Source organism: Rhinopithecus roxellana, chromosome 6, assembly GCF_007565055.1.
Source record: "Rhinopithecus roxellana isolate Shanxi Qingling chromosome 6, ASM756505v1, whole genome shotgun sequence".
Lineage (NCBI taxonomy): Eukaryota > Metazoa > Chordata > Mammalia > Primates > Cercopithecidae > Rhinopithecus > Rhinopithecus roxellana.
The window spans coordinates 31488303-31505411 of record NC_044554.1 but is presented as its reverse complement, the minus strand read 5'-3'; the positions used below and the strand labels follow the sequence as shown (position 1 = coordinate 31505411).

At 37.8% G+C, this 17109-nt stretch overlaps 1 protein-coding gene across 1 annotated transcript in view; it reads left to right on the top strand.

Moving 5' to 3' along the window:
- CNTNAP2 (contactin associated protein like 2) overlaps positions 1 to 17109 on the top strand; it is a 1672147-nt gene that overhangs the window by 863546 nt on the left and 791492 nt on the right. The window contains 1 exon segment of the mRNA XM_030933000.1: positions 10458 to 10658. Coding sequence (XP_030788860.1) covers positions 10458 to 10658 — 201 coding nt within the window.

Genomic DNA, 17109 nt, shown 5'->3' with positions numbered 1-17109 from the left:
AGGCAGGTGGATCACCTGAGGTTAGGAGTTCAAGAGCAGCCTGGCCAACTGGTGAGACCCTGTCTTTACTAAAAATGCAAAAAATTAGCCAGGCATGGTGATGGGTGCCTGTAATCCCAGCTACTTGGGAGGCTGAGGCAGGAGAATCACTTAAACACCAGAGGCAGAGGTTGCAGTGAGTCGAGATTGCACCAGTGCACTCCAGCCTGGGCAACAAGAGCAAAACTGTCTCAAAAAATAATAATGTAATAATAATGGACATAAACTATACTCTAGAACAAATGGACTTAACAGATAGTTACAGAACATTCTACCCAACAACTATATATTATATAAGAATATAATATACATTATATTCTTCAACACATAGAACTTTTGCCAAGATAGGCCATATGATAGATTACAAAACAAGTCTTGATAAATTTAAGAAAATCAAAAGTATATCAGGTATTCTCTCAGACCACAGTGGAAAAAAACTGGAAATTATCTCCAAAAGGAACCCTCAAAACTATACAAATACTTGGAAATTAAATCACCTGTTCCTTAGTGATCATTGGGTCAACAATGAAATTAAGATGAAATTTAAAAATTGAGCTGATTGGTAATAGTGGCACAACTTATCAAAACCTCTGGGATACAGCAAAAGTGGTGCTGAGAGGAAAGTTAATAGCATTAAATGCCCTCATCAAAAAGTCTGAAAGAGCACAAATAAAAAATCTAAGGTCACACCTCAAGCAACTAGAAAAACAAGTACAAACCAAATGCAAACCCAGCAGAAAAAAAGAAATAACAAAGATCAGAACAGAACTAAATGAAATGCAAACAAAAAAATACAAAAGATAAATGAAAAAAAGCTGGTTCTTTGAAAAGATAAACAGAATTGATAGACCATTAGCAAGCATAACCAAGAAAAAAAGAGAGAAGATCCAAATAAGCTCAATTAGAAACAAAACAGGAGATATTACAACCAATACCACAGAAATACAAAAGATCATTCAAGGCTACTATGAACACCTTTACAAACTGGAAATCTAATGTAGGTGGATAAATTCCTGGAAACATACAACCCTTCTAGATTAAATCAGGGAGAAATAGAGATTCTAAACAGACCAATGACAAATAGTGAAATTGAAACAGTAGTAAAAAAAATTTGCCAACAAAAAAGTCCAGAACCAGATGGATTCACAGCTGAATTCATCAGACATTCAAAGAAGAATTTGTACCAATCTTATTGAAACTATTCCAAAAGATAGGGAAGAAGGGAATTCTCCCTAAATCATTCTATGTAGTATCACCCTAATACCAAAGCCAGGAAAGGACATAACAGAAAAGGAAAACTATAGACCAATATCACTGATGAACATAGATGCAAAAATCCTCAACAAAATACTAGCTAACCAAATCCAACAGCATATCAAAAAGATAATACACCATTATCAAGTGGGTTTCATACCAGGGATGCAGGGATGATTTAGCATACACAAGTAAATAAATATGTTGCATCACATAAAATAATTAACAACAAAAATCATATGAGCATCTCAATAGATGCAGAAAAAGCATTTGACAACGTCTAACATCCCTTTATGATTGAAAACTTCAGCAAAATTGGCATAGAAGGGACATACCTCAATGTAATAAAAGCCATCTATGACAAACCCACAGCAACATTACACTGAATGGGAAAAAGTTGAAAGCATTCCCCCTGAGAACTGAAATAAGAAAAGGATGCCCACTCCCACCACCACTATTTAACATAGTACTGGAAGTCCTAGCTGGAGCAATCAGACAAGAGAAAGAAATAAAGGGCATTGGAATCTGTAAAGAGGAAAATAAAGTTGTGCTATTCACAGATGATATGATCATGTACCTAGAAAACCCTAAAGATTCATCCAAAAAGCTCCTAGATATGATAAATGAATTTAGTAAAGTTTCAGGATACAAAATCAATGTACACAGCACTATTATACACCAAAAACAACCAAGCTGAGAAACAAATCAAAAACTCAATCCCTTTTACAATAGCCACACAAAGTAATAATAATAATAAAATACTTAGAACTATACCTAACCAAGGAAGTGAAAGATCTCTGCAAAGTAAACTACAAAACACTGCAGAAAGAAATCATTAATGACACGAACAAATGGGAACACAACCCAGTGCTCATGAATGGGTAGAATCAATATTGTGAAAATGACCATACTGCCAAAATCAATCCACAGATTGCAATTTCCATCAAAGTACCATCATCATTCTTCAAAGAACTATAAAAAACAATCCTAAAGTTCATATGAAACCAGAAACAAGCCTGCATAGCCAAAGCAAGACTAAGCTAAAAGAACAAATCTGTAGTCATCACGTTACCCAAATTCAAACTATTCTACAAGGCTATAGAGACCAAAACAGGATGGTACTGGTATAAAAACAGGCATGGAACAAAATACAGAATCCAGAAATATAGCCAAATATTTAAAGCCAACTGATCTTCAACAAAGCAAACAAAAACATTAAGTGGGGAAAGGATACCCTAATCAACAAATGGTGCTGGGATAATTGGCAAGTCACATGTAGAAAAATGAAGCTGGATCCTCATCTCCTATGTAAAAATTCAACTCAAGATTGATCAAAGACTTAAGTCTAAGTCCTGAAACCATAAACATTCTAGAAAATAACATCAGTTAAGTTCTTCTAGACATTGACATAGGCAAAAAGTTCATGACAAAGCATTCAAAAGCAAATGCACCAAAAACAAAAATAAATAAATGGGACCTAACTAAACTAAAAGCTTCTGCATAGCAAAAGAAATAATTAGCAGAGTAAACAGACAACCCAGTGGGAGAAAATCTTTGCAAACTATGTAGCTGGCAAAGGACTAATACCCAGAATCTATAAGGAACTCAAATCAGCAACAACAACAAAAGAAAAATCCTATCAAAAAGGGGGCAAAGAGCATGAGTAGAGAATTCTCAAAAGAAGGTAAACAAATGGCCAAGAAACATGTGAAAAAATACTCAATGTCACTACTTATCAGGGAAATGCAAATCAAAACCACAGTGAGATACCACCTGATATGGTTCGGCTGTGTCCCCACCCAAATCTCATCTTGAATTGTAGTTCCCATAATCCCCAACCCAGTGTTGTGGGAGGGACCAGGTGGAGATAACTGGATAATGGGGGCGGTTTCCCTAGTCCTGTTCTTGTGATAGTAAGTTAGTTCTCACGAGATCTGATGGTTTTATAAGGGGCTTTTCTGCCTTTGCTTTGCTCTCATTCTCTCTCTTGCTGCTCTGCTCTAAAGAGGTGCCTTCCATCATGATTGTAAGTTTCCTCATGCCTCCTCAGCCATGTGAAACTGTGAGTCAATTAAAACTCTTTCCTTTATAAATTACCCAGTCTCAGGTATTTCTTCACAGTAGTGTGAGAACAGACTAATACAATAAATTGGTACTGGGTAGTGGTGTGCTGCTGTAAAGATATCCAAAAATATGGAAGCAACTTTGGAACTGGGTAACAGGCAGAGACTGGAACAGTTTGGAGGGCTCAGAATAAGACAAGAAAATGTGGGAAAGTTTGAATACTTGTATGGTTTTGACCAAAATGCTGATAGTGATATGGACAATGAAGTCTAGTCTGAGGTGGTCTCATATGAAGATGAGGAACTTATTGGGAACTTGAGTAAAAGTGACTCTTACTATGCAAAGAGACTGGTGGCATTTTGTCCCTGCCCTAGAAATCTGTGGAACTTTGAACTTGAGAGAGATGATTTAGGGTATCTAGTAGAAGAAATTTCTAAGTGGCAAAGCATTCAGAGGAAGCAGAACATAAAAGTTTGAAAAATGTGCAGCCTGACAATGAGATAGAAAAGAAAACTCCATTTTCTGGGGAGAAATTCAAGCAGGCTGCAGAAATTTGCATAAGCAGCAAGGAACTGAATATTAATCACCAAGACAATGGGGGAAATGTTTCCAGGGCATGTCGGAGACCTTCACAGCAGCCCTCTCATCAGAAGCCCAGAGGCCTAGGAGGGAAAAATCTTTTGTGAGTTAGGCCCTTGAGACATGGTGCCCTGCATCCCAGCTGATTCAGCTCCAGCCTTGGTTTAAAGGGGTCAAGGTACAGCTCAAGCCATTGCTTCAGAGGATGCAAGCCCCAATTCATGGTGACTTACACACGATTTTGGGCCTGTGGGTACACAGAAGTCAAAAATTGAGGTTGGAGAACCTCCACCTAGATTTCAGAGGATGTATGGAAATGCCTGGATGTTTAAATAGAAGTTTGCTGCAGGGTTGAGCTCTCATAGAGATCCTCTGCTAGGGCAGTGCAGACAAGATATGTGGGGTTGGAGCCCCCACACAAGACTTTGGACTTGAACCTTTGGGTTAATGCTGGAATAAGCTAAGACTTTGAAGACTGTTGAAAAAGCATGATTGTGTTTTGAATTGATTTGAGATCATGAGATTTGGGAGGGGCCAGTAGCAGAATGGTATGCTTTGGCTGCGTCCCCACCCACATCTCATCCTGAATTATAGGTACCATAATCCTATGGGAGGACCAGATGGAGTTAATAGAAACATGGAGGCAATTTCCCCACATCTTGTTCTTGTGATAATAAGTTAGTTCTCACAAGATCTGATGGTTTTATAGGGGACTTTTCCCCCTTTGCTCAACTCTCATTCTCTCTCCTGCCACGCTGTGAAGAGGTGCCTTCTGCTATGATTGTAAGTTTCCTGAGGCCTCCCCAGTGATGTGGAACTGCAAGTCAATTAAACTTCTTTCCTTTATAAATTACCCAATCTTGAGTATTTCTTCATAGCAAGATGAGGATGGACTAACACACCACCTTACTCCTGCAAGAATGGCCATAATTAAAAAATCAAAAAATAACAGATGGCATGGATGTGGTGAAGTGGAAACACTTTTACACTGCTGGTGGGAATGTAATCTAGTACAACCACTATGGAAAACAGTATGGAGATTCCCTAAAGAACTAAAAGCAGAGCTACCATTTAATCCAGCAATCCTACTACTGGGTATCTACCCAGAGGAAAAGAAGTCATTATATGAAAAAGACACTTGCACACACATTTTTACAGCAACAGTATTTGCAATTTCAACAGTATGGAACCAGCCTAAAAGTCCATCAGCCAGAGTGGATAAAGTGAATGTGGTAGATATACACCACGGAATACTACTCAGCCATAAAAAGAATGAAATAATGGCATTTGCAGCAACCTGGATGGAGCTGGAGACTGTTAGTCTAAGTAAAGTAACTCAGCAATGGAAAACCAAATATTCTATGTTCTCACTTGTCAGTGGGAGCTAATCTATGAAGACACAAAAGCATAAGAATGATATAATGGACTTTGGGGACTTGGGGGGAAGGGTAGGAAGGGGTGAGGGATAAAAGACTACATATTGGGTACAGCGGTACACTGCTCAGGTGATGAGTGCACCAAAATCTCAGAAATCACCACTAAAGAACTTACCTATGTAACCAAAAACCACCTGTACCCCCCAAAAATACTGAAAGGAAATAAAAATGTAAAAATTGTGCTTTCCTAGAAAAAAATGACATGAGGCTATAAAAAAAATTTAATTACTTTATAAAATACATACATATGTGCATGTGTATTTCTTTTCAAATCTTTCCAAAATATAATTTCATTGAAGAATAATATATCAATAAATAAGTTATAGCATGCTGCTTTTCTGCTCAAAATCCTCCAATGCCAACAGTTGTTTGTTTTCCTTTGACTACAAAGGATATAGCAGACTCCTGGTCATCCTCTCCCCATGCCCGTCCATCTCTAAATCCCACTTCATCCTATTCTTCCTTCTGTCACTCAGCGGCCCCTTTGTATACCTGAATGATGCCAGGAAAATTCCAGACTTAGAACATTTGCATTTGTATTTCTTCTGTCTGGAATATTTTCCCCAGGTATTCACATGGCTTGCTGGATAACTACCTTATACATTCAAATGTCATTTTCTCAGTGAAGTCTTTTGCAGCTTTTGCTGTATTTGAAAAGGCAATCCCCATTCACAGGGTCTGTCCTTCCCTTCCTTGATTTAGCTTTTTCTTCCTGCCATTATCACTGGCAAACTATATGTGTGTGTGTGTGTGTGTGTGTGTGTGTGTGTGTGTGTGTGTTTAATTTTAATTATTTTGTTTATGATCTGTTTTTCCCCACTAGAATGGAAGAACATAAGCTCCAAATTTTTTTTATTTTATTGAATTTTAAAAAATAACTTTGAGACAGGGTCTTGCTGTGTTGCCCAGACTGGTCCTGAATTCCTGGGCTCAAGTGATCCTCCTACCTCAACTTCCCAAAGTTCTGAGATTACAGGCATGAGCCACCACACCCAACCAAAGCTCCAAAAATGTACAAATGCTTATTGCACTGTGGTTTCCCTAGATATATTCCCTAGACACATTCCCTAGAGCTGTGTCTGTCATATTGTAAGCACTCAGTAATATTTGTTTAATGGATGGGTGTGTTACAAAACAAACATATAACAGATAATGCACAGGGGTTTGACAGAGGAATGTTTGTGTTGAGAGGGGCAGAAATAGAGTTTAGGGCTGAGAAGTCACTAGGAACCAAGTAGAGACTCTTCAATCTCAGCAAATAGGGTAATATTTTTAAAGTTATTGAAGTTGTGTAAGATAGAGACTGTAAATGGGTGACCATTTTGTTTTATTTGCTTAAATTAATGCTTGCCTTTATGGCCATTATATTGAAAAGACGTTTATGACCCTTCAAAAAAGACATCAGGTTAGAATGCTATTCCATCATGAGTCAAAGAAAGATTTGGAGTACTGCTGCAGGACAAGGCTCTTGATAGAGATTTGTAGGAAAAAAATAAAAAAATGGAAGCAGTGTCAGACACTTGAGTGTTTTATGCCAGAGGCCGATTGCAACAGAAAAGGTAAAAACCAACATAATTTAATTAATATATTTTTAATTAAGTGAACATAGGTGAAGGTAAATCTGCAGGTCTGGACACAAATGACGAACAATTTATTGTCAGAATCACGTCAGAAAGTGACAGAATTACTAAAATATGATGTGGCTTCTTTGATTATCAGAGGAACTAAAGGAAGGCAGTTACAAAGAGGCTAAAGGTAAAACTGGAATATATTTATTCTACAGAAAATATATTACTATGGGGGACACTGTAACTGAACTTGTTCTAATTCATTCCAGAAGAGCAAACTGGAAAGTGCTCTGGTAGAGAGGCTTGTGGTTATAGCTGAAAGGGATTTAGAGCCTAGACGATGAGGTCGCTTTTCTAGAGTCTCACAGGATAGTCCTGGCCAAGCCATAACTGGGACCAAAATGACTTTAAACTGTTCTAGATTGAGTAGCTTGGATCTATTTAACTTTTGCTTTTTTGTTTTATTTTTTGTTTTTTTACTTTAAGTTCTGGGATACATGTGCAGAACGTACAGGTTCGTTACATAGGTATACATGTGCCACGGTTGTTTGCTGCACCTATCAACCCATCATCTAGGTTCTAAGCCCCGCATGCATTAGGTATTTGTCCTAATGCTCTCCCTCCCCTTTCTCCCCACACCCAAAAGGCCCTGGTGTGTGATGTTCTCCTCTCTGTGTCCATGTGTTCTCATTGTTCAACTCCCACTTATGAGTGAGAACATGTAGTGTTTAACTTTTGTTAATTCATTTTTCTACTCAACTAATATTTTAAGCCCTATTATATGCCAATTTCTGCCTTCTTAACTTTTAATGTGGGGAGGCAGACTTAAAAAAAATAAAATGTGCACAAATAAAGGGGAGATGAACGCTAGGGAGTAAATTAAAGCAGGGTGGGGAGGCAGAGAGCAGCTGTAGAATGGGAAAGGAAAGGCTGGCGCTGGAGGAGAAGGAGTGGGTCCTGAGGGTGCCAAGGAAAGACAAAGGAAGCAGCAGGTGCAGAGGCACTAAAGAGGGACCCTGCTGATGTGTTTGAGGAATGAAAGGTCTGTGTGGCTGGTGCCAAAGGAGCAAGGAGGGAGGATTGGCGTGTGAGGGCATAGAGGCAGAAGAAGCCAGGTCACAGAGGGACTTCAGCTGTTTTAAGGACTTGACTTTTACAAGACTCGCTGCCATTGAGAGTTTTGAGCAGAGTATCAGAATCTCACTTATATTTGAAAAGCCTCACTGTTACTCCTGTGTTGAATGTAGATGTGAGGAGGCAAGGGTGGAAAGCAGCAGACTGGTTAGGAATCAGGATGGCTTTGATCCTAGTAGTGGTGGTGGGTTGGCAGGAGGTGTGTTCAAATTGTGGAAATACATTGAAGGTAGAGCAGACAGGATTCATGGGCAGACTGGATGATCAAAGCAGAAGAGAGGCATTAATGGTGACTCCTGGGTTTGTCCTGAGCTCCTGTAAGAATGGAGTTGCCATTTACCATGCTCTCTCTCTCTCTCTCTCTCGCTCTTGCTCTCTCTCACCACTTCTTTCCTCTCTATCCCCTTCCTTTTTAATTTATCAGTTGATAAAATGATATTGGTCTATAGAGTTTCCCATGGCATGGATTTCATGGAGTATTTCCCTGTGTGCCATTTTATGTGTTCCTCTCTCCCTTGTATATTCTGGAAATCCACAGTTAGGTCTATAAACTTGGTCAAATTCATGCTTGATTTTTATCAATACTACATTACATGTAACATTAATTATGCATTTTCATCCAAAGGTGCATCATGTCTGGTTTCACTTGTGATTATATTAGCAGCCATTGATAATCATTGCTTAGATCCTACCAAATGTGTCAGAAGTTAGGAAGTGATGATACTCTAATCCCATCATTTAGTCTTCTTTTATGAGCTGAAATATTTCCATCAAGACAATATTTGGTTTCATTAAGGTTCCTGTAACAAAGATAGGCCAAAGGCTTGATTCTTCTCTTCATTCACCAATATTCAAAATAATAAGTTGGTTGCCTAGCGTCTTCCAAAGTTAAAGATTTTTAACAATTTTAATAAACTTAAGAATTTAAATGTATTTGAGATGCCTTAATCCATTGCAGAATATTCTTGTTGATGTGAAAACTGGCCCTTCTTTGGCCCTGGGTGTTTCTGAACTGCCCTCAGTCTCTAATTGCTTATTTTTTTTCTAGTGGGATATGTTCCTGGCTCATCTTTCATCTTGCACATTTCCAGCCGTAGAAGCCATCATTTCTCCAGGGATCCTAGTTTTATCTTAGAGGAAATGGTATTTAGTGATGACAGTCTGGTGCATGAGATTGGTCCTTGTTTAGGAGCTTTTTCAGTGCACAGAGGCAAGACATACGCCACACTTAAAATTAGATAACATTATCTTAGGTTCTTAGTGATGCTTCTAACTAAAATTTAAACGTATATGGAGCTTTCATTTAACCTTATCTATTTTGGATCTGCTTCTTTTCTTACACTGAAATTTTCAGGGTCAAAATCACCAAGATAATTACTCACTTGGTTTATTCCACATGTATAGAACATTTCAATAGCAGAGAATGCAATGTCTAATTTTGCCTAAAAGGTCAGGGTGAAAAGAACATTTGTTGACAAGATGAAGATACATATTCTGATTCGAGCAAACACCACGTAGGAAGACTCAGAGGCTTGAAAGAGAGCATAGTTCATTTAGGAAAGAGAAAATCCAGTCCACCAGAGGAATGATGGATGACAGTCAGGAAGAAGTTGGAACATAATGAGCCTGATATTCAATGCTGCAGATGTTAGAGCACTAACCAGATACAAAAGCTTTTATTTTATTTTATTTTATTTTATTTTATTTTATTTTATTTTATTTTATTTTATTTTATTTTATTTTTATTTTTTGCCTTGTTTTCAGGAGGTATCTTGTGTTTGTCTTCAATAAAAATATTGCTGTCTAGGCTGGGCGTGGTGGCTCAGGTCTGTAATCCCAGCACTTTGGGAGGCCGAGACGGGCGGATCACGAGGTCAGGAGATCGAGACCATCCTGGCTAACATGATGAAACCCCGTCTCTACTAAAAAATACAAAAAAAAAAAAAAAAAGTAGCCAGGCGAGGTGGCGGGCACCTGTAGTCCCAGCTACTTGGGAGGCTGAGGCAGGAGAATGGCGTAAACCTGGGAGGCGGAGCTTGCAGTGAGCGGAGATTCGGTCACTGCACTCCAGCCTGGGTGACAGAGCAAGACTCCATCCCAATTAAAAATATATATACATATATATTATATATATATTTATATATATATATATATATACACACACACACACACTCACATATATATAGCTTTCCTACTTTGTCGTCATAAGCAGAATTTAGGGAAGAGCAAAGAGCAGAGGATGTTTTAAGGATTGCTCTCCTTAACACTGTTCTACACCAGCTCAGTAAAAAGACTATTTAAGTGTAGCTCAATTATTTTCTGACATTTGGAGAAGCATTTGCATACTAATGATCCAGGGTCCTGTTTGTTTTTCTCCCTACAGAGGACAAAGTGTGGACCATAGTGTCTCATGACTTGCAGATGCAGACGACTGTGGTCGCCTACAACCCAGAAAAATACTCAGTGACACAGCTTGTTTACAGCGCCTCCATGGACCAGATAAGTGCCATCACTGACAGCGCCGAGTACTGCGAGCAGTATGTCTCCTATTTCTGCAAGATGTCAAGGTTGTTGAACACTCCAGGTAGGCTGAGAATGGAACGTTACTTTTAATTACTATCTCAGCTGGTGCCTGGAATTACCTAAATAATCCAACAGGTGTGGTTCATTATCTTATAGTCCAGTCTTCAGTAGGAAGGAAGCTGTAAATAAGTAAAACAGAATCGTTTGGCATGGTGTCTGCGGAATGAAGCTAAGAAAGAATGATTTTGAAGAAAAAGTAGTCTGTTGTTTTAAACTTATGGATTTTTAAATTTTATGTGCATATATGCTTCTAGTGCTTAATTATCAGTAGTGACTGTGGGACCAAGTTTATCAGAGCTCCTTGTGAACATTCAAGCAATTCCCTTTGAGAGTTTGTGGTGTCTTTAATGTAAAGATGAAAGCATTCTAAAAATTGTCTACAGTCAAATAGGATATAGAATAGTGATAGAATTTAGAGCTCTTTCTTCCCAGTGGTCGCTATACGGTACCTGTTTGTCTCAAGAAGTCTAGCCTGATTTTTTGTTTTCATGATGGCCAACTTTTAGTAATTTGCTAGTGTGTGTGTGAGTGTGCACATGCAAACACACATACGTGTGTGCAAGACTGTGTCGGGGTGTAGAGAATAGAGCGGTTCCAAAAGATATACTGGAAATAACTTTACTGCAACAAGTCCCATATGCTCTGGGAGTCTTGGCAGTAAATTCGAGATGTTGTCAGAAAACTGCATCTCTGTGTCTGTAGTAAAACACAGTGGAAATAAGTTAAAGAAACATGAGTTCATAATTTCCAACCTTACCACTTCCCAAGTATGTCACTTTGGGGGAGTTAATTGACCTCTTTTTAAAATTTTACCTTAATTGGCAGATAAAATTGTATATGTCTATCATGTACCATATGTTTAGAAATATATATATATAGTGGAACGGCTAACTCTAACATATGCCTTGCCTCCTACATTTATTATTTTTTGTGAAGCAAACACTTAAAATCCATGCTTAGCAATTTTCAAGATACGATAAATACGTTGCTATTAATCATAGTCACCATGTTGTACAATAAACCTCTTGACCTTAAGCCTCAGTTTCCAGTGTCTTTTTCTGTCAAGCAGAAATCATAATGCCTACTTCAGGGTGATTGGGAGAATTTCGTAAGGTAATATACTAAATACTTATAAGACTTGATACACTTAAGGACATGATAAGTAGCAAGTAGTATATTGATTTTTTAAAATCATGTTAAACAACTTTGTGCTATGTCAGAGACCAATGGGCTGTTGGATGCCCCAAAACAGTGATGAATTGAAAGCAATGTTGTACGGAGTAGTTTACAGAGAAGAGTTATAAGCAAACAGTGATAGGGCTCCAATGACTAAAGGGACACCATGGTTCTTAATCTCACGCAGAATTGGATAAAACGACATGGACATACGTGGAGTGGTTTTAAGGAGAGGAGCGTTTAACAGGCAAGAAAGAAGGAAGAAAAAAACACCTCCCCCGTACAGAGACAGAGAGAGGGAGGATTCCAATGAGAGAAAACCCGGTGTGTGGTGGTAAAGTGGCTGCTTATATGAGGAGGATGGAGGAGGTGGTACCTGATTTGCATAGGGCTCAGGAAATTGGTTTGACCAGGCATGTTATTCACCTAGCCCAGGGGGAAAAACTGGCCCTCCCACCCTAGCCTTTTAATGTGCAAATGAAGGGCCCATGATGCTCTACCCACATGCAGATATGTGGGGGCGGCCATGTTGCCAGGTACTTGTGAGGGCAAGGAAGAAGAAGGCAGGAATCTCCATGTTTGGGTGGACCCCGTTTCTAATGGCTGGTATTTGCACATCAAAGCTTGCCAGGCTGACTCTAAGAGCCTGGGCTTTCCTGCTAGACAAGAAACATTTTTGGAGCTGCTTTAAAAGAAACAAAAACTTTCCAAGGACCCCTTTTCTCCTCTATTTGCCTAAAATAATTTCTTAATAATTTCTTAATAGCTCCTATAACAATAGTACACAATATTGTGAAAATGTGAGTGCTTCTATGTGGAAAGCCTTGTGCTAGAATTATAGACAGAGTATCCTCTAAGAAATAAGGTCAGAAAGGAAGTGTGGGAGTAGACTAGGAAGGAAAGGAAATGCTGTGCTGTGGAGTTGGGACTTCATCCTGAGGGCCAGTACTTCTCAGACTTTAGTTGGCATTACAGTATCTGGTGAGATAATAAAACCTGGTTTGCTGGGCCCCATTCCCTGAGTTTCTGATTCAGCAGGTCTCAGGTGGTGCTTGAGAATTTGCATTTATAGTGAGTGCTATGGACTGAATTATGTTCCCCCAGAATTCCTCTGTTAAAGCCCTAACCACCAATGTGACTGTATTTGGAGATTTGGCTTTTAGTAAGTAATTAAGATTAAATGAGGTCATAATGGTGGGGTCCAATAGGATTGGTGGCCTCAGGAGAACAAACAGAAAGAAGTCTTTCTCTCTGTCATGTGAGGACAGCAAAAAGGCAGCACCTGTAAGCCAGGAAGAGAGCCCTCACCAGAAACAAAATCAGCCAGCACTTCCCAACCTCCAGAACTGTGAGAAAATAAATTTCTGTCATTGAAGCCACTCAATCTATGGTATTTTGTTATGGAAGCCTGAGCAGATGAATACAGTGGGGTCCCAAGTGATGCTGATATTGCTGGTCTAGAGATCGTGCTGAGAACCCGCACAACTCTTTTTTCTATTCACTTTCACTTCTCGTAGGGGTGTGTGTATGTGTGTTTGTGTGTGTGTTTTAACTGGATCTGGTTTCAGTGTTAGGGAAAGTCAAAGACTATATGTAGAAGACCAAGGGCAATAAGAGCCATTAATGAGCCTCATCAGCTTGTCTTCACTGTTTCATGAGCGGCTGCTCCTTACTGAAGCTCTTTTCACAGATTCCAGTTAATTAGTCTTCAGTCCTGGGGTGGGGGTGGAAATGGGGGCAAATTCCTGACCAGCGAAAGAACCTTGGTACTCTCAGCTTTATGTTCTTTATTTTCTTTCTTTCTTTTATTAAACTCCAAAGTCAGCTTTTACTTTTTGAATTTTGCTCTGGTAATTAAAAAACACAGTATGGCTTCCAAATATGTTCGACTTACAGTTGAGGTACCAGGAGAATTAGACTAGAGGTGGGAAAAGAATTTACCTTTAGTGCTCCTGGTCTTGCAGTTCAGCTTCTTTCTTTCCCCATCATTGACATTCCTTGTCTCATCCCTTCAACCACCATGAAGCCTCACACACATAACCACTCTCCTTTACAAAACATAAAATGTACAAAACATCAGGAAACATGGGATAAGCTTGTTATTACGCACTATGTTAGTTGCATTTTCTAATAATGAGATAAAGACATTTTTCTTTAATCTCCAGATACGCCTTTCACGAGAAAAACTGCTAAATTGAAATCAAGAGTAAACTTTTAATCTGAAGAGTAAATATACTATTTTCTTTGTATTTCCAGACATCCAGATACTGGGTTTCCTGTCATTTGTAGATTATTATTGTACATAATAAATTGTACTTTAAAAATCAGTTTCTCATAAGTTTCTTGCCTGTTTGGACATCCTATATATATCCAATCTTTGATTCACAAGGATTTGTACTTAACAAAGATTTGCTGATTCAAATGAAGTGAATAATAGGTAGCTTTGCGTATTGCCTCATCCAACCTTGGGGCGGTTGTTTTAGGCAGGAGTGTGCATCAGAGTTTTTAGGTTGCTTGTCAAAGTGTGGATCGAATGGCCTTACTCCCAGGCTTTCATAGAGGTTGGTTGGGGCCCCAAGATATTTGCTTTTAGCAAACATCCATGGGTAGTTCTGTGAACCACACATTGAGAAACACTGTCTTTAATTTATGGCATGAAGATTTCTCATGTTGGAATTTAAGGTGTTAGTCCTTCATGTGGGAGAAGATTAAAGGGAATATTAGGGCTTGTCTGACCCACTGAAATAAAATGGCATACGTAGTTACCTCCTTCAGCTAAAATAAATTGGCATAATACAATTTTTTAATCCTTTTGATATACCAGTCTCTAAATATTGTAAAGTGAATTTCAGCTTACCCTTCTGAGTCATTTTTTATAGTCCCAGTTTTCATTTTCTAGGCCTACTAATCTACAGAATAGCTGATGCAAGGAAAAGGAGTGGTTGAGACAGCAAGTTCCTTGTATTATTGTATTTTGTATATGTCAAAACAAGAAAGAACACAATTTAATAAAAATCTTTAATTTGTTTTTTTAAAGGAGCTAATGTTTACTGTAATGGTTTTTTTTTTCTTCCTCCTTCATGGTAACATTCAATTTTAAATATCCACTTACTTATTCTTAACTAAGACTGAATTATATTAGAACTTCTGTAGTAGTACTTGTGACATCTGTTCGAATACAAAGTATATTCATTATAGTCATTGCAATTAAAATGAATATCAAATGAGTTTGTAATAGCTTTGCACTTAAAATGTTATTTTTTATTTTAAGAGCTTTACCCTCAAGAGTTCATTTGGGGCTCTATAGTTTCTAATGATACTTAAGATAAATAGTTGATATGCATATGGACCTCATTTTTATTTTGATAAATGTTTGTTTGTACCATACCATTAGCTAGCAAATGTAAAATTACCCATTATTAGTTTCTTACAATTTTTACAAGGATAGTAATACATGCCATGTAATGTGCTCTCTTTTATTACTGCAAAACTTAAAAACAGAAACAAATTAAAAATAATGATTTTGCCAATATTTATGGTCATGTCTATTTTCGCAATGTAACTATCACTTTAGTTGTCCTCAGCTTTACAAAAGACATAGAAATGGAAAAACAAAAAGTTATTTTATTTTATATAGAAAAGCCTGCCTAGAATGAGGCATACCAATTTGGGAATCGCCAAATTAGTCTACCCAAACATAGAAAAATAACTGATAGTCATCCAAATGGATGTCTGCATGGTTTATATTTATATCCCCAGATTTGTAAATGTAATAGCACCTGAACTTATGAAGGGCTAAATTAGTGAACAGTGAAATCTACTTCTGAAATAAGTACCATGAGAACTTGATTTTGGTCCGGTGTGGTGGCTCAGGCCTGTAATCTCACACTTTGGGAGGCCAAGGCAGGTGGATCAGTTGAGGTCAGGAGTTCAAGACCAGCCTAGCCAACATGGTGAAAACCCATCTCTACTAAATATACAAAAAAGTAGCTGGGTGTGGTGGCATGCACCTGTAATCCCAGCTACTTGAGAGGCCGATGCAGGAAAATCACTTGAACTCGGGAGGCAGAGGTTGCAGTGAGCTGGTGTCATGCCACTGCACTCCAACCTGGGCAATACAGCGAGACTCTGTCGCAAAACAAACAAAACAAATCTTCAATTAGATAAATCAAGCACTGAGGGAGTTCCATTAGATCTTACTTGCGTAGTCTTAGTCAACAATACTAATACTTTTACATAACCAAAATGTTTCTCTATGTTTGGACAAGACCTATTATGCTGCCATTAAAATGTTTATTTGTGTATCTTATATATATATTGTAGTCATATATTTATTTTACAAATCATATTATACTTTCTAATTAAGAATTTTTTTGCTGAAGTATTGATTCCCTACATACATAAAGATGTATTTAATTGTAGAGTTATAAAGTTATCTCTCCTATTTTTCTGGCTATATTTAGCACTGCTTTGTTAGTTTCCAGTGTTTTTCTTCTTTTAATTTCTCAGTGTTGTCTAGTTCTCAGAAATGATACTTTTTACTGCTTCCTTTGTTGAAAGAAGCAATATAGATTATATATACTTTTGGATAGTTTACTATTAGATTTTGTATCTATTGAAATTGAATTATGCTTACAATTTTTGCCTATAAAGTAAGCTGTATAAAATTCAGTATACCTGATGATACTAAACTGTGATTTAGTGGCTTTGAAAAGACATGAAAACATGACTCTGGCTTTGTAACATATAATCTATTTTTAGCAAAAAATTCTAAACTTTGGTGCAGTTATCAAGCAAATGAATTTCAAGTTATGCTGTGCATTATAAGAAGGTGCAGCATTTAACTCTTAAGACAACATAGATAAATCACTCAACTCCAATAAAAGATTTTTCAGTAAATAAAATTTATTGTGACTAATCAGTATATTAATCAAAAGATTATTTACTTAATTATTATACCCAATCATTGTATTAAGATGGGGTGATATAATTAAATGAGACAAGCAAGGAGGATACTAATAACTAAAGGGTAAAATTAGAAAATTATATCTAGTAATGTTTCATGCCCAGACAACTAGCATCTGCGTGATGGGCACTGTAATTGAAGGGGATAGAGGGATTGCAGGGAGAAGAGTAAGCAACTATTTCAACAATATGGATAGGAGTTGATGAGAACCTCAACTGGAATAATGAATAGGAGAATAAGTCAACAAATTTTTTTTAGTTTTGCCTGTGTATCAAGAAGTGTGACATATAAGCTGATATGGGAAAGATTC